This window comes from Oncorhynchus mykiss, chromosome 29 (genome assembly GCF_057628025.1).
Source record: "Oncorhynchus mykiss isolate SJ-2025 chromosome 29, ASM5762802v1, whole genome shotgun sequence".
NCBI lineage: Eukaryota > Metazoa > Chordata > Actinopteri > Salmoniformes > Salmonidae > Oncorhynchus > Oncorhynchus mykiss.
The window spans coordinates 9,473,208-9,500,665 of record NC_143050.1 but is presented as its reverse complement, the minus strand read 5'-3'; the positions used below and the strand labels follow the sequence as shown (position 1 = coordinate 9,500,665).

General features: G+C 42.9%; 1 protein-coding gene across 1 annotated transcript in view; it reads right to left on the bottom strand.

Moving 5' to 3' along the window:
- The window catches only part of ubl3a (ubiquitin-like 3a), a 61,445-nt gene extending 49,621 nt beyond the window's left edge, over window positions 1-11,824 (bottom strand). The window contains exon 1 of the mRNA XM_036968327.2: window positions 11,055-11,824. Within this exon, the coding sequence (XP_036824222.1) occupies window positions 11,055-11,084 (30 nt within the window). The 5' untranslated portion in view covers window positions 11,085-11,824. The remainder of the gene's footprint in view (window positions 1-11,054) is intronic.
- Window positions 11,825-27,458: the final 15,634 nt, after the last annotated feature.

The window sequence follows — 27,458 nt, the reverse complement described above, 5'->3', positions numbered from 1 at the left end:
AATACATTTAAACTCAGTTTGACAATTCCTGACATTTAATCCTAGTAAAAAATCCCTTAGTTAGGATCACCACTTTATTTTAAGAATGTGAAATGTCAGAATAATAGTATAGCGAATGATTCATTTCAGCTTTTATTTCTTTCATCACATTCCCAGTGGGTCAGAAATTTACATACACTCAATTAGTATTTGGTAGCATTGCCCTTAAATTGTTTAACTTGCGTCAAACGTTTCGGGTAGCCTTCCACAAGCTTCCCACAATAAATTGGGTGACAGAGCTGGTGTAACCGAGTCAGGTTTGTAGGCCTCCTTGCTCGCACACACTTTTTCAGTTCTGTCCACAAATCTTCTATAGGTTTGAGGTCAGGGCTTTGCGATGGCCTCTCCAATACCTTGACTTTGTTGTCCTTAAGCCATTTTGACACAACTTTGGAAGTATGCTTGGGGTCATTGTCCATTTGGAAGACCCATTTGCGACCAAGCTTTAACTTCCTGACTGATGTTGCTTCAATATAGCCACATCATTTTCAATCCCTCATGATGCCACCTATTTTGTGAAGTGCACCAGTCTCTCCTGCAGCAAAGCAGCCCCACAACATGATGCTGCCTCCCCCGTGCTTCACAGTTGGGATGGTGATTTCCGGCTTGCAAGCCTCCCCCTTTTTCCTCCAAACATAACGATGGACATTATGGCCAAACAGTTGTATTTTTCTTACATCAGACCAGAGGACATTTCTCCAAAAAATACGATCTTTGTCCCCATGTGCAGTTGCAAACCGTAGTCTGGCTTTTTTATGGCAGTTTTAGAGCCGTGGCTTCTTCCTTGCTGAGCGGCCTTTCAGGTTATGTCAATTTAAGACTCGTTTACTGTGGATTTTGATACTTTTGTACCTGTTTCGTCCAGCATCTTCACAATGTCCTTTGCTGTTGTTCTGGGATTGATTTGCACTTTTCGCACCGAAGTGCATTCATCTCTAGGAGACAGAACACATCTCCTTCCTGAGCAGTATGACGGCTGCGTGGTCCCATGTTGTTTATACTTGTGTACTATTGTTTGTACAGATGAACGTGGTACCTGCAGGTGCAGGTTTGGAAATTGCTCCCATGGATGAACCAAAGTTGTGAAGTTGGAAGTTTACATACACTTAGGTTGGAGTCAACAACTCCACAAATTTCTTACTGGAAGAACTGTGCAGATGCAAAGTTTGGTAACAGAATTATGGTAAACAGAATTACGGTAAAATCTCCCTCAGGTTTTAATGCGACCTCGTTTTCCTGTAACTCAGTTAACTTCACTAGGGTAGGGGGCAGCATTCGGAATTTTGGATGAAAAGCGTGCCCAAAGTAAACTGCCTGCTACTCAGGCCCAGAAGCTAGGATATGCATATAATTTGTTTTTTAAAATCAAAATCTACCCTCTAAAGTTTCCAAAATTGTTAAAATAATGTCTGTGAGTATAACAGAACTGATATGGCAGGTGAAAACCTGAGGAAAATCCATCCAGGAAGTGCTATTATTTTTGAAATGGCTGTTTTTCCATTGAAATCCACCATACAAAGACTTACGACCCAATTCAGGATCCCTATGGCTTCCGCTACATGTGGCCAATCATTAGGCATCGTTTCAGGCTTTTACTCTGAAAAATTAGGGAGAAACACCACTTTCAATGAGAGGACAGTGGAAATTTCCAGACTTGAATCCTGCACATGACCGGGAGCGTGCCTTTCTTGTTTTTCTTTTCTATTGACGAAGCTATAGTCCAGCTGAAATATGATCGATTATTTATGACAAAAACAACCTGAGGATTGATTATAAACATTGTTTGACATGTTTCTATGAACTTTTATGGTACTTTATTGATTTTTCATCTGCCTGCTGTGACCGCGCTTTGTGCCAATGGATGACTGAACAAAACGCACCAACAAAACGGAGGTTTTTGGACATAAACAGGGATTTTATCAAACAAAACAAACATTTATTGTGTAACGGAGTCTTGTGAGTGCAACCATCCGATGATCATCAAAAGGTAAGTGATACATTTTATCGCTATTTCTGACTTTTGTTACTCCTCTGCTTGGCTGTTTACTGTTTGTAATGATTTGTCGGCTGGGCGTTGTTCTCAGATAATCACATGGTTTCCTTTCGCCGTAAAGCCTTCTTGAAATCTGACACAGCGGTTGGATTAACAAGAAGTGTATCTTTAAGCTGATGTATAACACTTGTATCTTTTATGTATGTTTATTATGAGAATTTCTGTTTTGTTGAGTTTCACGCTCTGCAATTTCACTGGATGTTGTTTGACACAGTGGATTACTGAACAAAACGTGCTAACAAAACTGAGGTTTTTGTATATAAAGAGGGACTTTATCAAACAAAACTAACATTCATTGGGTAACTGTGAGTCTTGTGAGTGTAACCATATGAAGATAATCAAAGTGATTCATTTTAACGCTATTTCTGATTTATGTTACTCCTCTTCTTGGCTGGTTACTGTTTGTAATGATTTGTCTGCTGGGCGCTGTTCTCAGATAATCGCATGGTATGCTTTCGCCGTAAACCCTTTTTGAAATCTGACACCGTGGTTGGATTAACAACAAGTTCATCTTTAAACCGATGTATAACACTTGTATGTTTTATGAATTTTTATAGTATTTCTGTTTTTGAATTTGGCGCACTGCAATTTCACTGGATGTTGGCCAGGTGGGACACTACTGTTCCACACCCCCTAGAGAGGTTAAACATCTGCTCAGAACGAAGATTCAAAAGATGTCTGCAGAAAGAATGGGGTGTCAGCTATGACATCACACCTAGACTTTGAAAACATTTTGATTATTGAACTACAGTGAGTGAAGTGGATTTACATCCAGTAACAGAATGATAAATTAATTATATCCTGGGTCCCTGATCTGTACTATACAGAAATGCATAATTATAGATATGAATGTCATTCTCTTCATGGTGACGTATCCTGAATAGGTACACAAAAGGTGGAAATATGCAATATTCTTCTTTTGTATATTTGGGTATTATTCAACACCCAGGCTATTATTGTAACAAGCCCCATCCCCAAACAACACCACATTTTGTTTGGGCAGGACCAGACCAAATCTGAACCAATCACAGACGCCTATGCTTCACAAGTTTGGGCATCACAGTCCCACACAGTACATTAGAGTACAGTAGACATTTTGAGTACAGCACCATTCTCTACAGCACTCTTCCCTACGGCGCGGCACCCTTCTCTACGGCGCGGCACCCTTCTCTACGGCGCGGCACCCTTCTCTACAGCGCGGCACCCTTCTCTACGGCGCGGCACCCTTCTCTACGGCGCGACACCCTTCTCTACGGCACAGCACCCTTCTCTACGGCACGGCACCCTTCTCTACGGCACGGCACCCTTCTCTACGGCACGGCACCCTTCTCTACGGCACGGCACCCTTCTCTACGGCACCCTTCTCTACGGCACGGCACCCTTCTCTACGGCACGGCACCCTTCTCTACGGCACGGCACCCTTCTCTACTGTACTGTGCGAACTTGTGAGGCATAGACGTCTATGATTGGTTCAGATTTGGTCCAGCCAGGGCGGACTGACCAAAATGACAAAACTCCTTTTCAACGTCCACAGACGTCCGGTGTCGGTCGGTGCTTGTTACAGTAAATGGAAAGACGGTGGGTGTCATGTTAGGTGTCTGTCTGAGCCGGGCGAGGTGACATTAAATGGAGACAGAGATGAGAGAGAGAGAGAGAGAGAGCGACTGAGAGGAAAGTGAGTGGGACGGAGGGGTTGTCCAGACAGTTTTCACAGTCTTGCTTTGACCACCACATGACATAAAGAGAAGGAAAAAACTGAGCTGAACATTAACAGTGTGCCAGTGGAAGGGAGGACAGTAGTACTGAACATTAACAGTGTGCCAGTGGAAGGGAGGACAGTAGTACTGAACATTAACAGTGTGCCAGTGGAAGGGAGGACAGTAGTACTGAACATTAACAGTGTGCCAGTGGAAGGGAGGACAGTAGTACTGAACATTAACAGTGTGCCAGTGGAAGGGAGGACAGTAGTACTGAACATTAACAGTGTGCCAGTGGAAGGGAGGACAGTAGTACTGAACATTAACAGTGTGCCAGTGGAAGGGAGGACAGTAGTGCTGAACATTAACAGTGTGGCAGTGAAAGGGAGGACAGTAGTACTGAACATTAACAGTGTGCCAGTGGAAGAGAGGACAGTAGTACTGAACATTAACAGTGTGGAGGTGGAAGGGAGGACAGTAGTACTGACCATTAACAGTATGCCAGTGGAAGGGAGGACAGTAGTACTGAACATTAACAGTGTGCCAGTGGAAGGGAGGACAGTAGTACTGAACATTAACAGTGTGCCAGTGGAAGGGAGGACAGTAGTACTGAACATTAACAGTGTGCCAGTGGAAGGGAGGACAGTAGTACTGAACATTAACAGTGTGGCAGTGGAAGGGAGGACAGTAGTACTGAACATTAACAGTGTGCCAGTAGAAGGGAGGACAGTAGTACTGAACATTAACAGTATGCCAGTGGAAGGGAGGACAGTAGTACTGAACATTAACAGTGTGCCAGTGGAAGGGAGGACAGTAGTACTGAACATTAACAGTGTGCCAGTGGAAGGGAGGACAGTAGTACTGAACATTAACAGTGTGCCAGTGGAAGGGAGGACAGTAGTACTGAACATTAACAGTGTGCCAGTGGAAGGGAGGACAGTAGTACTGAACATTAACAGTATACCAGTGGAAGGGAGGACAGTAGTACTGAACATTAACAGTGTGCCAGTGGAAGGGAGGACAGTAGCAGGTGACCCAACTGTGGTTTGTGACTACTATGATTTTCCCATTGTAGCCAATTCAAAATGTCAATAATTCCATTACTGATTTCGGTAACAGAATGAGTTTTAATCATTTAATAATTCATAAACAAAGTTGATATAACTAAAAAAAAACACTATAATGAATTGATAGGTCTACTTTTACTTGTTACTTCTGTGAACTTTCATTATCCTCTCTCATCATGAGGGAGAGAAATTAGAAAAACTAACTTCAAGATATGTGTTAACAGAATTATAAGGCACAAGGCAATGTTTTTTAAACTTACAAAAGGCAAATAATTTCAGCAAAAGTAAATATAAGTGTTGATATTAGTGTCTTTACTTCCACATTACGGTGTTTGATGTATTTCTAATACTGTTTAAGACTTGTTCTGGTAGATGTTTTCTAAGAACCCCTTTTCCATCCGTTTGACTAGAATTCAAAGCTTATTCCTAATTTTTCCTTTTAGATGGTAATGCTGAGACAGGCTAGTGAGAGGTGATACAGGATGGGCTTTTCAACCACAAGAAACCCACTCCATCCCTCTTTCCTCTCTCTCTTTCACCCCCAGCCCACACACACCTCTCACCTTTAACCCCTGCTACATCCAACTGTGTGTGGTAGCTAGAACAGAAGGCTATTCAACCTTTTGTGGAGTACGGAATGACCCAGTCCATTGTGACCATTCTAATTGATTCTACTTAATAACCTCACAATGGGCTCCTAAACTCAGTCCTTCTAGAACCTTAGAACACTGGAACAGAACACTGAGGCACACACACACCCCCATTGTTATGACGTTCCTGCCCCACACCTCCACACTTCACAGGTGAGGACCACACAGCGAGACGCCTTCTTGATTCCTCTGTGTGTTATCCACGCTCTCTCTTTATTTCCCCTCCTCTGTTCCTACCTTCCTCTTCCTCTCCTTTAACCAAAAATCTCATTCTCTCTTGGTTAAAAAGTGGATGTATTCATAGGCTTTATTCTACAGTTCCATCTTCACCTCCAACTCTGACCCGCTATCTCATCCAGCTGAACACTTATCGCTGCCACACACACACACACACACACACACACACACACACACACACACACACACACACCAGACCTTTTCTTTACTATGACTGAATTACAGTACTGTCGCAGGGAGAGAGTGAGAGAGCGCGAGAGAGATTGTGAGAGTTCCTAGGGTAGTCAGCGTACTTTAATTACTAGCCTATGGCAGACCTCCAAGCCCTGGGCATTCATACCTTGTCTATGGTTGGACAGGTCATAGCATTCCTCATGTGGTATGAGGTAGAACGAAACAAACACACACAACCTCTCAGAGTTAGGCCACAGTCAGACACAATCCCAACTGAACTCATTATCCCAACATTATTACAACGTTAGCCTACCATGGCCTACGTGGAATAGTCCAGGGATCTAATGGACCAGCGACGCTCCCCATCCAACCTAACAGAGCCTGAGAGGATGTGCAGATAAGAATGGGGAGAAACTCCCCAATTACAGGTGTGCCAAGCTTGTAGAGTCATACCCAAGAAGACTCAAGGCTGTAATCGCTACCAAAGGGTCTGAATAGTTTCGTAAATGTGTTTTGTCATTAAGGGGTATTGGAATGAATGGAATTCTACAGTAATTCAATTCAATGTTTCAAGGATAAAATGACATCCTTTTTTTTGTTATAGCTGGGACAGCAACATTAGTAAAACAATTTAATAATACACTTCCGGTCCAAAGTTAGAACACCTACTCATTCAAGGGTTTTTCTTTATTTTTACTATGTTCTACATTGTAGAATATAGTGAAGGTATCAAAACAATGAAATAACACATATAGAATCATGTAGTAACCAAAAAATGTGTTAAACAAATCTAAATATATTTGAGATTCTTCAAAATAGCCAACCTTTATCTTGATGACAGCACTAACCCCCCCCCCCCCCTTCTAACTCTGACTCTATTGATAGCTACTTCACTGAGGAAGATTGTACTTTCCATGCCTGTGATATGTGGTTATCCCACCTAGCGATCTTAAGATGAATGCATTAACTATACGTGTCTCTGGATAAGAGAGTCTGCTAAATGACTCACTAACTATACGCTTCTCTGGATAAGAGTCTGCTAAATGACTCACTAACTATACGTGTCTCTGGATAAGAGAGTCTGCTAAATGACTCACTAACTATACGCTTCTCTGGATAAGAGTCTGCTAAATGACTCACTAATTATACGTGTCTCTGGATAAGAGTCTGCTAAATGACTCACTAACTATACGCGTCTCTGGATAAGAGTCTGCTAAATGACTCACTAATTATACGTGTCTCTGGATAAGAGTCTGCTAAATGACTCACTAATTATACGTGTCTCTGGATAAGAGTCTGCTAAATGACTCACTAATTATACGTGTCTCTGGATAAGAGAGTCTGCTAAATTACTCACTAACTATACGTGTCTCTGGATAAGAGTCTGCTAAATGACTCACTAACTATACGTGTCTCTGGATAAAAGTCTGCTAAATGACTCACTAACTATACGTGTCTCTGGATAAGAGTCTGCTAAATGACTCACTAACTATACGTGTCTCTGGATAAGAGTCTGCTAAATGACTCACTAACTATACGTGTCTCTGGATAAGAGAGTCTGCTAAATGACTCACTAACTATACGTGTCTCTGGATAAGAGTCTGCTAAATGACTCACTAACTATACGTGTCTCTGGATAAGAGTCTGCTAAATGACCTACTAACTATACGTGTCTCTGGATAAGAGTCTGCTAAATGACTCACTAACTATACGTGTCTCTGGATAAGAGTCTGCTAAATGACTCACTAACTATACGTGTCTCTGGATAAGAGTCTGCTAAATGACCTACTAACTATAAGTGTCTCTGGATAAGAGTCTGCTAAATGACTCACTAACTATACGCGTCTCTGGATAAGAGTCTGCTAAATGACTCACTAACTATACGTGTCTCTGGATAAGAGTCTGCTAAATGACTCACTAACTCTTCGTGTCTCTGGATAAGAGTCTGCTAAATGACACACTAATTATACGTGTCTCTGGATAAGAGTCTGCTAAATGACTCACTAACTATACGTGTCTCTGGATAAGAGTCTGCTAAATGACTCACTAACTATACGTGTCTCTGGATAAGAGTCTGCTAAATGACTCACTAACTATACGCGTCTCTGGATAAGAGTCTGCTAAATGACTCACTAACTATACGTGTCTCTGGATAAGAGTCTGCTAAATGACTCACTAACTATACGCGTCTCTGGATAAGAGTCTGCTAAATTACTCACTAACGCTTCGTGTCTCTGGATAAGAGTCTGCTAAATGACTCACTAACTATACGTGTCTCTGGATAAGAGTCTGCTAAATGACTCACTAACTATACGTGTCTCTGGATAAGAGTCTGCTAAATGACTCACTAACTATACGCGTCTCTGGATAAGAGTCTGCTAAATTACTCACTAACTATACGTGTCTCTGGATAAGAGTCTGCTAAATGACTCACTAACTATACGCGTCTCTGGATAAGAGTCTGCTAAATTACTCACTAACGCTTCGTGTCTCTGGATAAGAGTCTGCTAAATGACTCACTAACGCTTCGTGTCTCTGGATAAGAGTCTGCTAAATGACTCACTAACTATACGTGTCTCTGGATAAGAGTCTGCTAAATGACTCACTAACTATACGCGTCTCTGGATAAGAGTCTGCTAAATTACTCACTAACGCTTTGTGTCTCTGGATAAGAGTCTGCTAAATGACTCAGATGTCAATGTCATATGATCGTGGCAGGGATCAAAGACAGGCAATAGAGAGAGAGTGAGATTGCACCGCCCATGTTGAGGCGAGGCAAGGAGAGAAGGAACTGGTCAATACATGACAATTTGTGTTATAAGACACTATCAGTTCAACTCCTCATCTTTGCTGACTGTAGCCCAAATGCTCGAAGAAAACAGTTGTTGCCATCATTGTGATTTCATTTGGCAGGGGTCAGAGACAGTCAGTAGAGAGGAGGGGTGTGAACGTTTAAATGTTAAAACATTTAAACAAAGTTGGAATCTTTAACATTCAGAAAAATCCCTAACCCGAAACACTATGTTTTTTTCACCACTTAATTAATATCACAGTGCAGTTATCACAAAACACAGCATTTTCGGTGTTATAGGCGATATGCTATAAAGGCCTGGGAAAGTTGTGTAATTCAGATAAATACAGAGAGGAAGAGGTGAACTTTAGACTACTTTGGTGAATTTGCAATGCATGCAAGACAAGACATTGCGAGATGCAGATTACCAAAACATGGCATGCCTGCTCTGTCTCTTGGCTAATGATGCAAGTGTGTGTTCAGTCTTCGGTCTGTTGCGTGTAGAATATCCTAGCCTTCTCATGGCACTGATGTCGCCAGGATACAGAGGTATCTTCGGGCCAGTCTTGCGAGCACAGGGTAGCCTACTATTCATTTTAGCCTCATAATATGAATTTACAGTAGGCTTTATCCATTATCCTTTTCAGACATAATGGAATGTGAGCCCTTGAAAGCGCCTGGGCTTCAGCATGTTTGTTAGGGTAGACTTACACAAAACATTTTTAAATGCCAACACGAAACCTTCCCTGGAGATTTGAATGGGCATTTTACTCGTCTGTAAAGGAATGAGGCTTCTGAAGCAGGACTAAAGTCCATCACTAGGCAACCAGAACTGTAAATCAAAGAATCTTGATCTGCGGCGCGGCAGCCAGGAACATCCTCTCCTTAAAAAACGTCATTTAAAGTTTGTTAAATACCGTGATTTACCAAAACATTTAGTAGAAATGAAACATCTACCATACCATCAAAAACACAGCATAAAAAAAACAACAGCAGTACATCAAAGTCAGCGACTTTTATTGTTTTTAAGGAAAAAATACAGAACATTTTTATGCTGGAGCAGAATTCTAGTCACTTTTTTTATTGTCTGAAAAAGTTCTGTCTCTGAAGGGTTCTCTGTCTCTAAAGGGTTCTCTGTCCCTAAAGGGTTCTCTGTCTCTCTAAAGGGTTCTCTGTCTCTCTAAAGGGTTCTCTGTCCCTAAAGGGTTCTCTGTCTCTCTAAAGGGTTCTCTGTCTCTCTAAAGGGTTCTCTGTCTCTCTAAAGGGTTCTCTGTCTCTCTAAAGGGTTCTCTGTCCCTAAAGGGTTCTCTGTCTCTCTAAAGGGTTCTCTGTCCCTAAAGGGTTCTCTGTCTCTCTAAAGGGTTCTCTGTCTCTCTAAAGGGTTCTCTGTCCCTAAAGGGTTCTCTGTCTCTCTAAAGGGTTCTCTGTCTCTCTAAAGGGTTCTCTGTCTCTCTAAAGGGTTCTCTGTCTCTCTAAAGGGTTCTCTGTCCCTAAAGGGTTCTCTGTCTCTCTAAAGGGTTCTCTGTCCCTAAAGGGTTCTCTGTCTCTCTAAAGGGTTCTCTGTCTCTCTAAAGGGTTCTCTGTCTTGTAAAGGTGTTGCTGTAGATTGCCCGCACTAGTGGTCATACATACATAATAGGACCATTATTCTGCATTGTATATTGGTGTGAAATTGTATGATTTTCTGATCATGTTAACAGACACACTTTTAGCAAAATGGACACTTTCTCTCATCCCTAGAAGAGAGAGCACTGCCCATGTGGAGGCAGGGAGAGGACGAACAGATCATCAGGTGAGACTTTGGGTGTGTTTTCCCTTCAAAATTCACCAGAAACAACCATTTCACAGCTATTTTTTATTGTATTATTCTCCTGGGGGGGAGGGGGACACCGGAACCTATTAACCCTAACCCCCCCCCCCCCCCCCCCCCCCCACAAAGTTATGCATTTGCCTATATGACTGAGGACTGCAAGGGCACCCCACAGACAGCAGTTAAATGTAAACAGTAGCCCCACTGTGCCAAATGTTATAGCTACTGCTGCTATCTGCGCTTCTCCTCCTTTTCCCTATTTAATATTTAAAACATCTCTTAATCATTAACATTTTATTTAATAAAAAAATAAATGATAGCCATCTGACCAGCCAAAATAACATTATTTGATTGATCAATTTCGTTATCTAGTCATCTTCAAGTTTGTCTACAGGCTGAAGAATAGACCTAGTTTAATCACACTAATAAGAATGTATTATATACCTATTCACAATGTGAATATTCACAATATTAATTTGACGTTGGAGGACACCGACACACATTTTTCTTCTGAAACATTTGGCAAAATTTCTCACCATGTCTGCCGGGGTAGAGCCCGTCATCATTGGAATCCGCTCACCGTAGGGCTTCAAGGAAGGAAATAATAGTATTTCCCCTATCGTCGTCTTTAAAATCTCGTAGACGGCAAATGATGAGTCTTTGATAATCAATTAAACGTCCAAAACGCCAATTAAATCCCGTTAGTATCGATAGTCATCCTTTCAGAGTCACGAACGAATGTTGGAATGTGTTTTTCTTCTATTTCACACAAATTAGACATTTACTCCGTGTATTTTTTCGGTTAAAAAACAGGTTTTTAAAAACAGACTAGGATGTGCTTATAGATTCGACCGGAGGCGACCCTCCGACCCCCAAATGTGTAAAAAGATCAGCCTTTATATAAAGGTGCCTACGCCATAGGAAAATAAAATATATCGCGCTGTAACATCCGGACACGCCGATTTCTCTGTAAATCCGAACGGCTCTTCTGTTGCAAAAAAAATTTAAACGGAAAACTTCCACCGTTCTAAACGTTCAGTGGCGTTAAAATATCTCTCTCATACTCCGAAAAGCTGAGTTAAACCGTCGTTTTAGTCACAGACTATGTCCCTGTCTCTCTTCCTCCCGTCTGACTGTCATACTGGCTCAGAAGAACATGGCGGCAGTTCACTTCACCGTAGGAAAAAAAAAAAGCGCTGAACTGAAAAGAGAGAGGGAGGAGGGGGAGACTACTGTTGCGAGTTGGAAAGATAAAACGGTCTCGGTGTCGTTTGGTGGGGGAAAGCTTGCTTGCATAGGCCTCCGTGTCGAGAAAGGGGCGGAAAGTGGGGGGGGTTTCTTTTCACGTGAATGAACACAGACACACTCACACTCCCAGAGGGTTCGCGTCAAAGTGACCCTAGACACACCAAGGTGACCAGTCTATAAAAAGACTAACATGATTAAACAGAAGGTCATTCTTCACTGTGTCACTAAACTATGATTCATGCTTTACTAATAATAGGTTTACTCTAATTTGAATTAGATTAATCAGGATGTTTAGGCAGCACCCATATTTTATAACCTATTATATGAGTCATAAGGGTTAATTGTAATTAAATCATTATAGTTGCCTGTATACTTGCCTGGTACATTATAAATAATATAGTATTAATAATATATATATTCACAAACCTATGTTTTTATGTTTCGGAACATAAAAAAAAGGAAATTCATTATTATGAATAATATTCTAGGCCTATAATGCATGTCTGACGCTTTGGTCAGTGAGAGGTATAGAAGATCTAACCGATGGTTGAGGTCCTGACTGGGGAAGAGCAGATCTTGGCCCGTATCTCTGGTTCTGAGAGCAGCCGGTGACTGGGAGGGTAAGAGAGGGGAGTGCCTGGGTTTAGGGGTTCATCTTGGAACAAAGGTGAAAATGTCAAGTCAAGTACGTTAAACCTTCAGACAGGGCCTGCCTGTGTGTGTGTGTGTGTGTGTGTGTGTGTGTGTGTGTCTGTGTCTGTGTATGTGTGTCTGTGTGAGTGTGTGTCTGTGTGAATGTGTGTCTGTGTGAGTGTGTGTCTGTCTATGTGTCTGTGTGAGTGTGTCTGTGAGTGTGTGTGTGTCTGTGTGAGTGTGAGTGTGTGTCTGTGTGTATATGTGTCTGTGTGTATATGTGTCTGTGTGAGTGAGTGTCTGTGTGAGTGTGTGTCTGTGTGAGTGTGTGAGTGTGTATGTGTGAGTGTCTGTGTGAGTGTGAGTGTGTGTCTGTGTGTATATGTGTCTGTGTGAGTGTGTGTATGTGTGAGTGTGTGTCTGTGTGTATATGTGTCTGTGTGAGTGTGTGTCTGTGTGAGTGTGTGTCTGTGTGTATATGTGTCTGTGTATGTATATGTGTCTGTGTGAGTGTGTGTCTGTGTGTATATGTGTCTGTGTGAGTGTGTGTCTGTGTGAATGTGTGTCTGTGTGAGTGTGTATGTGTGAGTGTCTGTGTCTGTGTGTATATGTGTCTGTGTGAGTGTGTGTCTGTGTGTATATGTGTCTGTGTGAGTGTGTGTATATGTGTCTGTGTGAGTGTGTATGTGTGAGTGTGTGTCTGTCTGTGTGTGTGAGTGTCTGTGTGTGTCTGTGTGAGTGTGTATGTGTGAGTGTGTGTGTCTGTGTGTCTGTGTGAGTGTGTCTGTATGAGTGTGTATGTGTGTGAGGGGCCCTCTGAACTCGTCAGCCTGTAAGCCAAGACTCTCAATACGTCACCAGATCAACTCTGTCAATTCAATTCTAAAGGGGCTGAGATATGATGGATGTGTGTGTGTGTGTGTGTGTGTGTGTGTGTGTGTGTGTGTGTGTGTGTGTGTGTGTGTGTGTGTGTGTGTGTTTTCCCTAATATGCGCAATGGAAGTGTTTCAGTGTGTTCGTTGTCTTGCTACCCAGAGCCAAAGTCCAAGACACTCTAAGAATCTTAATTTGGAGGTCTTTGATACACACACACAAACAAACACACACACACACACAGGTCGTTGATGCACACACACACACGCACGCACAAAAACACATATACAGACACACACACAAAGAGGGTGTGTCCAACTGGCAAGGTTGGACTAACATGGTCCAAACATACCAAGACAGTCGTGAAAAGGGCACGACACAACCTATTCCCCCTCAGGAGACTGAAAAGATTTGGCATGGGTCCTCAGATCCTCAAAAGGTTCTACAGCTGCACCATGGTTGCATCACTGCCTGGTAAGCAAGCTTCCTGCCATCCAGGACCTCTATCTTAGACTGTAAGGTTTAGCTAGCTAGCCGGCTTGAGAAGTGCGGGTCAGTGCAAACCTTAAACCCTTAACTGTTTCCTTAACCATTTTACATCCAAACTTCAATGGGGTAGGGATGTCCCAAAGATTTCAGATAGGCGATACCCAGCAGCTTGATAACCAAATACATTTAAATTGAGTTGAGTGAAATCTACTTGCCAAAGTAAGCTAGCTGATTACTTGTTAGCCGGCAACGTTCGTCTGTAAAACCAAAAGCAGACAGTCAGCTCTAGCAAACACCATAATGGAAGCCGATATTTAGGGTATTAAGCCCAAGGAGACACAGAGACACAGAGAGAGAGAGAGAGAGAGAGAGAGAGAGAGAGACAGAGAGAGACACAGAGAGAGAGAGAGAGAGAGAGAGAGAGAGCGAGAGAGACTCTGTGCCACATACATTCCCCCCGCAGTCACCCTACTTCAATGAAGAGAGTTTCTCCATTCTAGAGGGGGAAATTAATCACTTTCAGGCCCAAGGCAACGTACTGGTCTGTGGAGACCTGAATGCTAGAACAGCAGAAGAACAAGACACTATTAACAGTCATGGGGACAATGACTACCAGGAAGCAACACCCTTTCCCTCCCCACATACCCCCACAGAAACAACTATGACAAAGTGAAAAACAAAAATGGAGTACAGCTCGTGAAGCTCTGTGGAACACTGGGTCTGTACACAGTCAATGGTAGGCTGAGAGGGGACTCTTTAGGTAGGTACACCTACAGCTCTGTGGAACACTGGGTCTGTACATAGTCAATGGTAAGCTGAGAGGGGACTCCTATGGTAGGTACACCTACAGCTCTGTGGAACACTGGGTCTGTACACAGTCAATGGTAAGCTGAGAGGGGACTCTTTAGGTAGGTACACCTACAGCTCTGTGGAACACTGGGTCTGTACATAGTCAATGGTAAGCTGAGAGGGGACTCTTTTGGTAGGTACACCTACAGCTCTGTGGAACACTGGGTCTGTACACAGTCAATGGTAAGCTGAGAGGGGACTCTTTTGGTAGGTACACCTACAGCTCTGTGGAACACTGGGTCTGTACACAGTCAATGGTAAGCTGAGAGGGGACTCTTTAGGTAGGTACACCTACAGCTCTGTGGAACACTGGGTCTGTACATAGTCAATGGTAGGCTGAGAGGGGACTCTTTTGGTAGGTACACCTACAGCTCTGTGGAACACTGGGTCTGTACATAGTCAATGGTAGGCTGAGAGGGGACTCTTTTGGTAGGTCCACCTACAGCTCTGTGGAACACTGGTCTGTACATAGTCAATGGTAGGCTGAGAGGGGACTCCTATGGTAGGTACACCTACAGCTCTGTGGAACACTGGGTCTGTACATAGTCAATGGTAGGCTGAGAGGGGACTCTTTTGGTAGTTGCACCTACAGCTCTGTGGAACACTGGTCTGTACATAGTCAATGGTAGGCTGAGAGGGGACTCTTTTGGTAGGTGCACCTACAGCTCATCCCTTGGCAGTAGTTCTGTAGACTACTTCCTCACCGACCTCAACCCAGAGTCTCTTAGAGCCTTCACACTCAGCCCACTAACACCTCTCACAGACCACAGTAAAATCACAGTGTATCTGAGAAGAGCAGAACCCAACCATGAAGCATCACGGCCCAATAAATTACATGATACAAAACAGGCCTATTGAGAGAGTGCAAACAGTACAGACATCTACCAAAAAGCAATTAGTAGCCAAAAAATACAATCTCTCCTGGACAACTTTTTAGCCTTAAAATTCTCCTGCAGCAATGAAGGTGTAAATTTGTCCGTTTGGAACATAAACTTTATATTTGACAAATTAGCCTCCTTGGCTAATCTAAAGAAGCATAAGAGCAAACCAGGAATAACAGATAATGAAAAATGGTTTGATAATGATTGGAGAAATGTAAGAAAGTCATTGAGAAATATATCTAATCAAAAACACAGAGAACCAGACAACAAAAATATAGGCCTTCAATATGGGGAAACACTGAAGCAATACAAACACACCCTAAGAACAAAAAAGGAACAGCACATTAGAAATCAGCTGGATGGAATTGAGGAATCCATAGAATCAAAATCAAACCACCTCTGGGAGAATTGGAATAAATTAAACAAACCTCATCAGGAGGAATTGGCTATCCAAAATGGGAATATGTGGAGAAATCACTTTGCAAACCTCAACAGCAATATAACAAAGAGACCAGAACAAAAAGATATACAAGAAATATTACAAATCCTTCAATCAGCAGTCAAAGACTATCAGAATCATGTAGATTCCCCAATTACAGAAGAAGAATTATTGGAAAAACTATATGTACTCTCCAACCCAAAAAGGCCTGTGGTGCTGATGGTATTTTAAATGAAATTATCAAATATACAGACCACAAATTAAAATTGGCTATACTCAAACTCTTCAAAATTATCACCACTGCAGGTATTTTCCCCGATATTTGGAACCAGGGATTGATCACATCAATCTATAAAAATGGAGACAAATTTGACCCAAATAATTACAGAGGAATTTGCGTTAACAGCAACTTGGGAAAGATTCTCTGCAGTATTATAAATAGCAGACTACATAATTTCCTTGACGAACACAATGTCCTGGGCAGAAGTCAGATTGGATTTCTAAACAATGATCGTACAACAGACCACATTTACAGACCTCCACACTCTAATTGACAAACAAGTAAACCAAAACAAAGGCAAAATCAGCTCGTGTTTTGTAGATTTCAAGAAAGCATTTGATTCAATTTGTCACAAAGGTCTTTTTTATAAACTAAGTATTGGAGGGAAAACATATGATGTTATTAAATCAATGTACACTAAAAACAAATGTGGTTAAAATTGGCAACAAGCAAACAGACTTCTTCTCTCAGGGACGGGGAGTGAAACAGGGCTGCCCAATAAGTCCAACACTATTTAACATCTACATTAATGAATTGGCAAAAACATTAGAAGAATCGGCAGCACCTGGTATCACCACCCTACACAACACTGAAATCAAGTGTCTGCTGTACACAGATGACCTGGTGCTGCTGTCTCCCACTAAAGAGGGGTTACAGCAGCACCTAGATCATCTTCACAGGTTCTGTCAGATCTGGGCTCTGACCGTTAACCTAAAAAACAACAAATATAATGATATTCCAAAAAAGGTCCGGAAATAAGGATGACAAATATAAATTCTATTTGGACACAGTTCTATTAGAACACACCAAAAACGACACATATCTAGGACTAAATATCAGCAACACAGGTAGCTTTCACATGGCTGTGAATGAGCTGAGAGACAAAGCAAGAAGAGCATTCTATGCTATTAAAAGGAAATTCCAATTAGAATCTGGCTCAAAATTTTTTAATCAGTTATAGAACCAATTGCTCTATATGGCAGTGAAGTATGGGGTCCAATCTCTAATAATGAATATACCAAATGGGACAAACATCCAATCGAAATACTGCATGCAAAGTTTTGCAAGACTATATTGTGCAAAGAAAAACTCCAAATAACGCATGTAGAGCAGAATTGGGCCAATACCCCCTCCTCATTCGAATAGAAAAAAAAGCCATCAAATTTTACAACCATCTAAAATCAAGTGACCCCAAAACATTCCATCACACAGCTCTACAATGTCAAGAGATGAAACAAGAGAAGAGTCCCCTCATCCAGCTGGTTCTGAGGATCAGTTCACCAACCCAAACCAACCCCATAGAGCCTCAGGACATTAGTCAACCAGCTGGTTCTGAGGATCAGTTCACCAACCCAAACCAACCCCATAGAGCCTCAGGACAGCAGTCAGCCAGCTGGTTCTGAGGCTCAGTTCACCAACCCAAACCAACCCCATAGAGCCTCAGGACAGCACTCAGAAAATCTGGCCCAACCAAATCATCACAAAACAAAAATAAAAATACATCACCTATTTGAAAGACACCACAAAAAATCTAAGTAAACTTCAATGCTATTTGGCTCTAAACAGACAGTACATGGTGGCAGACTATCTGACCACTCTGACTGATAGAAAACTGAGGAAAACACTGACTAGGTACAGACTCAGTGAGCACAGTCTGGCTATAGAGACCGGTCGTCACAGACAAACCTGGCTGCCCAGAGAGGACAGGCTGTGCTCAATCTGCTCCAGGGGAGAGGTAGAGACAGAGCTGCATTTCCCATTACACTGTGACAAATACTCAGACCTAAGAGAATATTTCTTTCCCAAAATTATAATTCAATACAAATAATTTGAAATACAAAGAATTTGAAAAGCCAAAATGTACACAACCTGAGGGACACAACCTGAGGGACAGCCAGTGAAAAGTGAAATCAAATATTTATTTGGTGAACAACCAAAATGTGCAGTTTTGGCAGCCAAATGTGTGTCCTCCTGCCACAACCTGAGGGATAGCCAGTGAAAAGTGCAAATAATGTCGGTAATATTTCCCATTTTGTTTTGTCTTTCATACCACGTCATGTGTCTTCTCAGTCATGTTGACACTGGTCCACTACCACGTCATGTGTCTTCTCACTCATGTTGACACTGGTCTACTACCAGGTCATGTGTCTTCTCAGTCATGTTGACACTAGTCTACTACCAGGTCATGTGTCTTCTCAGTCATGTTGACACTGGTCCACTACTATTGCTTTAATCTATTGTTGTTCTCATTAATATTGTTGTTGTAGTTGTTGTTAATGGTAATCCCATGTCCACTACTACTATTATTATTGCTGTTGGTCTCACCATTTACTTTATATATTTATATATAAATATATATTTTTATTTTTTGATATGTATACTTTGACAATGTAAGTAATAATGAACTTGCCATGTCAATAAAGTCAATTAGAATTGAGTTGAGAGAGAGAGAGAGAGAGCGAGACCGAGAGAAAAACAGAGAGACAGACAGACAGACAGACAGACAGACAGACAGACAGACAGACAGACAGAGAAAGAGAGAGAGAGAAACAGAGAGAGAGAGAGAGAGAGAGAGAGAGAGAGCGAGAGAGAGAGACAAAGAGAGACAAAGAGAGAGAGAGACAGAGAGAAAAAGAGAAAAACAGAGAGAAACAGAGAGAGAGCGAGACAAAGAGAGAGACAGAGAAAGAAAGAGAGAAACAGAGAGAGAGAGAAAGAGAGAGAGCACATGGGGATTTAGGATTATATGAAGACACAAAGGGGAGAAACTGCTACCGTTCATCCAGTACATAACTCGTCCCAAATAATAGAATGTAAACTGACATGATAGGTTAACGTTGTCAGAATCAGCTTTATTCGCCAAATACATTTTCATGTAGAGGAGTTTGACTCAGAAAAATGGTTCTGTCACATGAACTCAATATACAGACGATAAACAGAATATACAGGCAAGTCATGCAGAATTTCTACAGACTACTCTATACCCACTATAAACTATATAGACTACTCTATACCCACTATAAACTATATAGACTACTCTATACCCACTATAAACTATTTATACTACACTATGAACTCTATAAACTATATAGACTACACTATGAACTCTATAAACTATATAGACTACACTATGAACTATATAGACTACACTATGAACACTGTAAACTATGTAGACTACACTATAAACACTATAAACTATATAGACTACACTATGAACACTATAAACTATATAGACTACACTATAAACACTATAAACTATATAGACTACACTATAAACACTATAAACTATATAGACTACACTATGAAGACTATAAACTATATAGACTACACTATAAACACTATAAACACTATAAACTATATAGACTACACTATGAAGACTATAAGCTAAAAACTATGTAGACTACACTATGAACACTATAAACTACATAGATTACACTATAAACACTATATACTATATAGACTACACTATAAACACTATAAACTATATAGACTACACTATAAACACTATAGACTATATAGACTACACTATAAACACTATAAACTATATAGACTACACTATGAAGACTATAAGCTAAAAACTATGTAGACTACACTATGAAGTAAAAACTACATAGACTACAATATGAATTTAAATCTATATAGACTACACTATCAACACTATAAACTATATAGACTACACTATGAACACTATAAACTAAAAACTATATAGACTACACTATAAATGATATAGACTACACTATGAACACTATGAACACTATAAACTATATAGACTACACTATGAACACTATAAACTATATAGACTACACTATGAACACTGTAAACTATATAGACTACACTATGAACACTATAAACTATATAGACTACACTATAAACTATAAACTATATAGACTACACTATAAACACTATAAACTATATAGACTACACTATGAACACTATAAACTATATAGACTACACTATGAACACTATAAACTATATAGACTTCATAGTGTAGTCTATATAGTTTATAGTGTTCATAGTGTTCATAGTGTAGTCTATATAGTTTATAGTGTTCATAGTGTTCATAGTGTAGTCCATATAGTTTATAGTGTTCATAGTGTAGTCTATACAGTTTATAGTGTTCATAGTGTTCATAGTGTAGTCTATATAGTTTATAGTGTCCATAGTGTTCATAGTGTAGTCCATATAGTTTATAGTGTTCATAGTGTAGTCTATATAGTTTTTAGTTTATAGTGTTCATAGTGTAGTCTATATAGTTTATAGTTTATAGTGTTCATAGTGTAGTCTATATAGTTTATAGTGTTCATAGTGTAGTCCATATAGTTTAGCGGTGGGCTCTGATTGTACAAGGATATAATGTACAGATAGCTTATGTGAAGGGCTCGGCGAATATGGTTGCTGACGCTCTATCACGGGTTTACTAACTGGGGATGCGTTGGCTTTTGTTATTGCAAAACTAGGTTTGCAATTTTTGTGGTGGGCGTGTTACGTTCCCCAGTTTATGTGTTGTAGTTTGTGTATTTGCATGTGTTTATTTCAGGAAATGGCTTCCTGAAATCCCTCAATCAGCTGATTGGTCGACTCCAGGGCTAATTGGAGAGCTGACCCCGCCCCCTCGTCAAGACGCAGCTGTCTCCAATTACCTGTTCCTTCTGAAGCTATATAAAAGCCAGTGTTCTGTTCAGGAGAGGGAGATTTGCTGGGAGGTCATTGCAGAGCGATTGTTTGTGATAGAGAGATTTGCTGGGAGGTCATTGCAGAGCGATTGTTTGTGATAGAGAGATTTTTGCTGGAGGTTGATTTGCTGGGAGTTCATTGCTAGGAAGTGGTATGTTCTGTGAGTTTGTTGCTCAGGTACTGTGAAGTCAATGGAGAACAAGAGCACCTCCTCCCAGCTGCCCACTGCACTGAGGCTAGGTAACACGGTCACCACCGATAAATCCATGATTATCGAAAACTTCAATGAGCATTTCTCAACGGCTGGCCATGCCTTCCGCCTGGCTACTTCAACCTCGGCCTACAGCCCCGCCCCCCCCGCTGCTCCTCGCCCAAGCCTCTCCAGGTTCTCCTTTACCCAAATCCAGATAGCAGATGTTCTGAAAGAGCTGCAAAACCTGGACCCGTACAAATCAGCTGGGCTTGACAATCTGGACCCTCTATTTCTGAAACTATCCGCCACCATTGTCGCAACCCCTATTACCAGCCTGTTCAACCTCTCTTTCATATCGTCTGAGATCCCCAAGGATTGGAAAGCTGCCGCAGTTATCCCCCTCTTCAAAGGGGGAGACACCCTGGACCCAAACTGTTACAGACCTATATCCATCCTGCCCTGCCTATCTAAGGTCTTCGAAAGCCAAGTCAACAAACAGGTCACTGACCATCTTGAATCCCACTGTACCTTCTCCGCTGTGCAATCTGGTTTCCGAGCCGGTCACGGGTGCACCTCAGCCACACTCAAGGTACTAAACGATATCATAACCGCCATTGATAAAAGACAGTACTGTGCAGCCGTCTTCATCGACCTTGCCAAGGCTTTCGACTCTGTCAATCACCATATTCTTATCGGCAGACTCAGTAGCCTCGGTTTTTCGGATGACTGCCTTGCCTGGTTCACCAATTACTTTGCAGACAGAGTTCAGTGTGTCAAATCGGAGGGCATGCTGTCCGGTCCTCTGGCAGTCTCTATGGGGGTGCCACAGGGTTCAATTCTCGGGCCGACTCTTTTCTCTGTATACATCAATGATGTTGCTCTTGCTGCGGGCGATTCCCTGATCCACCTCTACGCAGACGACACCATTTTATATACTTTCGGCCCGTCATTGGACACTGTGCTATCTAACCTCCAAACAAGCTTCAATGCCATACAACACTCCTTCCGTGGCCTCCGACTGCTCTTAAACGCTAGTAAAACCAAATGCATGCTTTTCAACCGATCGCTGCCTGCACCCGCATCCCCGCCTAGCATCACCACCCTGGATGGTTCCGACCTAGAATATGTGGACATCTATAAGTACCTAGGTGTCTGGCTAGACTGCAAACTCTCCTTCCAGACTCATATCAAACATCTCCAATCGAAAATCAAATCAAGAGTCGGCTTTCTATTCCGCAACAAAGCCTCCTTCACTCACGCCGCCAAGCTTACCCTAGTAAAACTGACTATCCTACCGATCCTCGACTTCGGCGATGTCATCTACAAAATGGCTTCCAACACTCTACTCAGCAAACTGGATGCAGTCTATCACAGTGCCATCCGTTTTGTCACTAAAGCACCTTATACCACCCACCACTGCGACTTGTATGCTCTAGTCGGCTGGCCCTCGCTACATATTCGTCGCCAGACCCACTGGCTCCAGGTCATCTACAAGTCCATGCTAGGTAAAGCTCCGCCTTATCTCAGCTCACTGGTCACGATGGCAACACCCACCCGTAGCACGCGCTCCAGCAGGTGTATCTCACTGATCATCCCTAAAGCCAACACCTCATTTGGCCGCCTCTCGTTCCAGTACTCTGCTGCCTGTGACTGGAACGAATTGCAAAAATCGCTGAAGTTGGAGACTTTTATCTCCCTCACCAACTTCAAACATCAGCTATCTGAGCAGCTAACCGATCGCTGCAGCTGTACATAGTCTATTGGTAAATAGCCCACCCATTTTCACCTACCTCATCCCATACTGTTTTTATTTATTTATTTTTCTGCTCTTTTGCACACCAATATCTCTACCTGTACATGACCATCTGATCATTTATCACTCCAGTGTTAATCTGCAAAATTGTAATTATTCGCCTACCTCATGCCTTTTGCACACATTGTATATAGACTCCCCCTTTGTTTTCTACTGTGTTATTGACTTGTTAATTGTTTACTCCATGTGTAACTCTGTGTTGTCTGCTCATACTGCTATGCTTTATCTTGGCCAGGTCGCAGTTGCAAATGAGAACTTGTTCTCAACTAGCCTACCTGGTTAAATAAAGGTGAAATAAAAAAATAAAAATAAAAAGGTAGAGCTTAGTTGATGTCCTTTGTTTCTTAGTTTGTTTGTGAAATTGTTTAATATTCTGTTTCATTTGTTCCCAGGGGAGAAGGGGAAGGCACCTTGGGAGTGCTTAGGCAAGAGGCCCGCTAGGCACACTAGGTAAGACCTGGGCGGACCACCCCCTGTATTTTGGTTAGGGCACCAGGTGGTGCTAAATTAGGTAAAAGTGGTTAGGCAGGTAAGATAGGAGAGGGGGGCTTTGAGATTTATTTTCTTTGCTTTGGTTCCGTCCAGCCCCTTTTCCCCATATTACCGTGTAAAGGAATAAAGTCCTTGTAAACGGTACCACATTCTGCCTGTTGTCATCCTTACTCGCACCTACAGTCCATACCTTTTTCACTTCACAGAGAGTTTAGTTGTAGCAGGGTGTTGCGTTCCCTCTTCATAGAGGCGTGCGTAACGGTGACAAATAACATTTGATTTGACCTCTATACCAGGCAGTGTCAGAGGAAGGCCCTCAAGTCATAGACTGCTCTCTCTGCTACCGCATGGCAAACAATACCAATGCACCAAGTCTGGAACCCTAAACAGCCTCTACCCCCAAGCCATAAGACTGCTAAATAGTTAGTCCGGGGTAGCTATTGGTTAACTATTTAACTATCTGCATTGACCCTTTTTGCACAAACTTTTTTTACTCCTCACAAACGCTGCAGTTACTGTTTATCTATCCTGTCGCCTAGTCACCTTATCCCTATCTACAGTGCATTCGGAAAGTACTCAGACCCCTTGACCTTTTCCACATTTTGTTACGTTACAGCCTTATTCTAAAATTGATTAAATAAAAACATGTTCTCAACAATCTCCACACAACACCCCATAATGACAGAGAAAAACGTTTTTCTCCATTTTTGCAAAAAACAGAAACACGTACTTTACATAAGTATTCAGACACTTTGCTATGAGACCTAAAATGGAGCTCCTGTGCATCCTGTTTCCATTGATCATCCTTGAGATGTTTCTACAACTTGAGTGGAGTCCACCTGTGGTAAATTCAATTGATTGAACATGATTTGGAACACCTGTCTATATAAGGTCCCAAAGTTGAGATTGCATGTAAGAGCAAAAACCAAGCCATGAGGTTGAAGGAACTGTCCGTAGAGCTCCGAGACAGGATTGTGCCGGGGCACGGATCCGGAGAAGGGTACCAAAAAATGTCTGCAGCATTGAAGGTCCCCAAGAACACAGTGGCCTCCATCATTCTTAAATGGAAGGGAGGTGACCAAGAACCCGATGGTCACTCTGACAGAGCTCCAGAGTTCCTCTGTGGAGATGGGAGAACCTTCCAGAAGGACAACCCTCTCTGCAGCACTCCACCAATCCGGCCTTTATGGTAGAGTGGCCAGACGGAAGCCACTCCTCAGTAAAAGGCACAAGACAGCCCGCTTGGAGTTTGCCAAAAGGGACCTAAAGACTATCAGACCATGAGAAACGAGATTCTCTGGTCTGATGAAACCAAGATTGAACTCTTTGGCCTGAATGCCAAGCGTCACGTCTGGAGGAAACCAGGCACCATCCCTACGGTGAAGCATGGTGGTGGCAGCATCATGTGGTGGGGATATTTTTCAGCGGCAGGGAGACTAGTCAGGATCTAGGGAAAGATGAACGGAGCAAAGTACAGAGAGATCCTTGATGAAAACCGGCTCCAGAGCACTCAGGACCTCAGACTGGGGTGAAGGTTCCTCTTCCAACAGGACAACGACCTAAGCACGCAGCCAAGACAATGCAGGAGTGGCTTCGGGACAAGTCTCTGAATGTCCTTGAGTGGTCCAGCCAAAGGCAGGACTTGAACCTGTTCAAACATCTCTGGAGAGAACTGAAAATAGCTGTGCACCAACACTCCCCATCCAACCTGACAGAGCTTGTGAGGATCTGCAGAGAAGAATGGGAGAAACTCTTCAAATGCAGGTGTGCCAAGCTTGTAGCGTCATACCCAAGAAGACTCGAGTTGGTAATCGCTGCCAAAGGTGCTTCAACAAAGTACTGATTAAAGGGTATGAATACTTACGGAAATGTGATATTTCAACAAAGTACTGATTAATGGGTCTGAATACTTACGGAAATGTGATATTTCAACAAAGTACTGATTAAAGGGTCTGAATACTTACAGAAATGTGATATTTCAACAAAGTACTGATTAATGGGTCTGAATACTTACGGAAATGTGATATTTCAACAAAGTACTGATTAATGGGTCTGAATACTTACGTAAATGTGATATTTCAACAAAAAATATGTGTTTTCAAACTTTTCGAAAAACCTGTTTTTGCTTTGTCATTATGGGGTATGGGGTGTGTAGATTGATGAGGGGGGAAAAATAACTTCATCCAGTTTAGAATAAGGCTGTAACGTAACAAAATGTGGAAAATTGAAGGGGTCTGAATACTTTCCGAATGCACTGTATAAGTACCTATCTACCTCAATTACCTCATAGCACTGCACATCGATTCGGTACTGGTACCCCTTTTATAAAGTTATCGTTACTCATTTTGTATTTATTATTACTTTTATTATTACATGTTTACTTTTCTATTATTTCTCTATTTTATTTCTCTCTGCATTGTTGAACAGAGCGGAGGGGTTTGATTCATGATTACCAACTCATGGTGTGATTGTGGTAACGAACAGGAACTCAAGTCATTTGTTATTCCTATGTTGAATACCTCACCATCAAATGCCGATTGCATTACCTCCTGATAGAATTTTCTTTGGTCCTCGTCACTTCCCTGTCTATACCCCCCCAAGCCGTCATCTCAACGAGCCGACATCGCAACGAGCCGACACCGCAACGGGTCAACACAGCAACGGGCCGACACCACAACGGGTCAACACAGCAACGAGCCGACACCGCAACGGGTCAACACAGCAACGGGCCGACACCACAACGGGTCAACACAGCAACGAGCCGACACCACAACGGGTCAACACAGCAACGAGCCGACACCGCAACGGGTCAACACAGCAACGGGCCGACACCACAACGGGTCAACACAGCAACGGGCCGACACCACAACGGGTCAACACAGCAACGGGCCGACACCGCAACGGGTCAACACAGCAACGGGCCGACACCACAACGTAGCCAACACTGCAACGAGCCGACACTGAAACGAGCCGACACCGCAACGGGCCGACACCGCAACGAGCCGACACCGCAACGGGCCGACACCGCAATGGGCCGACACAGCAACGGGCCGACACCGCAACGGGCCGACACAGCAACGAGCCGACACTGAAACGAGCCGACGCCGCAACGAGCCGACACTGAAACGAGCCGACGCCGCAACGAGCCGACACTGAAACGAGCCGACGCCGCAACGGGCCGACACCACAACGTAGCCAACATCGCAACGAGCCGACACAGCAACGGGCCGACACAGCAACGGGCCGACACCACAACGTAGCCAACATCGCAACGAGCCGACACTGAAACGAGCCGACGCCGCAACGAGCCGACACTGCAACGAGCCGACACTGCAACGAGCCGACACCGCAACGGGCCGACACCGCAACGAGCCAACACTGAAACGAGCCGACACCGCAACGGGCCGACACAGCAACGGGCCGACACAGCAACGAGCCGACACCGCAACGGGCCGACACCGCAACGGGCCGACACCGCAACGAGCCGACACTGAAACGAGCCGACACCGCAACGGGCCGACACAGCAACGGGCCGACACCACAACGTAGCCAACATCGCAACGAGCCGACACTGAAACGAGCCGACGCCGCAACGAGCCGACACTGCAACGAGCCGACACTGCAACGAGCCGACACTGCAACGAGCCGACACTGCAACGAGCCGACACTGCAACGAGCCGACACCGCAACGGGCCGACACCACAACGTAGCCAACATCGCAACGAGCCGACACCGCAACGGGCCGACACCGCAATGGGTCGACACCGCAACGGGCCGACACCGCAACGGGCCGACACCGCAACGACTCTCAAGGATCTATGTGCAAACTGGAAACCACGTGTCCTGAGGCCGCATTTATAGGTATCTGGCGACTTTAATAAAGGAAATCTTTTAAAAACGTGACCGAAATTCGATCAACACATTTTGACATGTAGTACACCTTCTTTAGGGAAACAAATCTCTGCTCTCACATGAATTTACTGCTCAAAGTGGCAAGCTCTTGTCAGAGTCGTGTGTATAGGTGGCAGGGAAGTCAGGCGCAGGAGAATCAAACGGAGTGTAAATGGAGTCTTTTA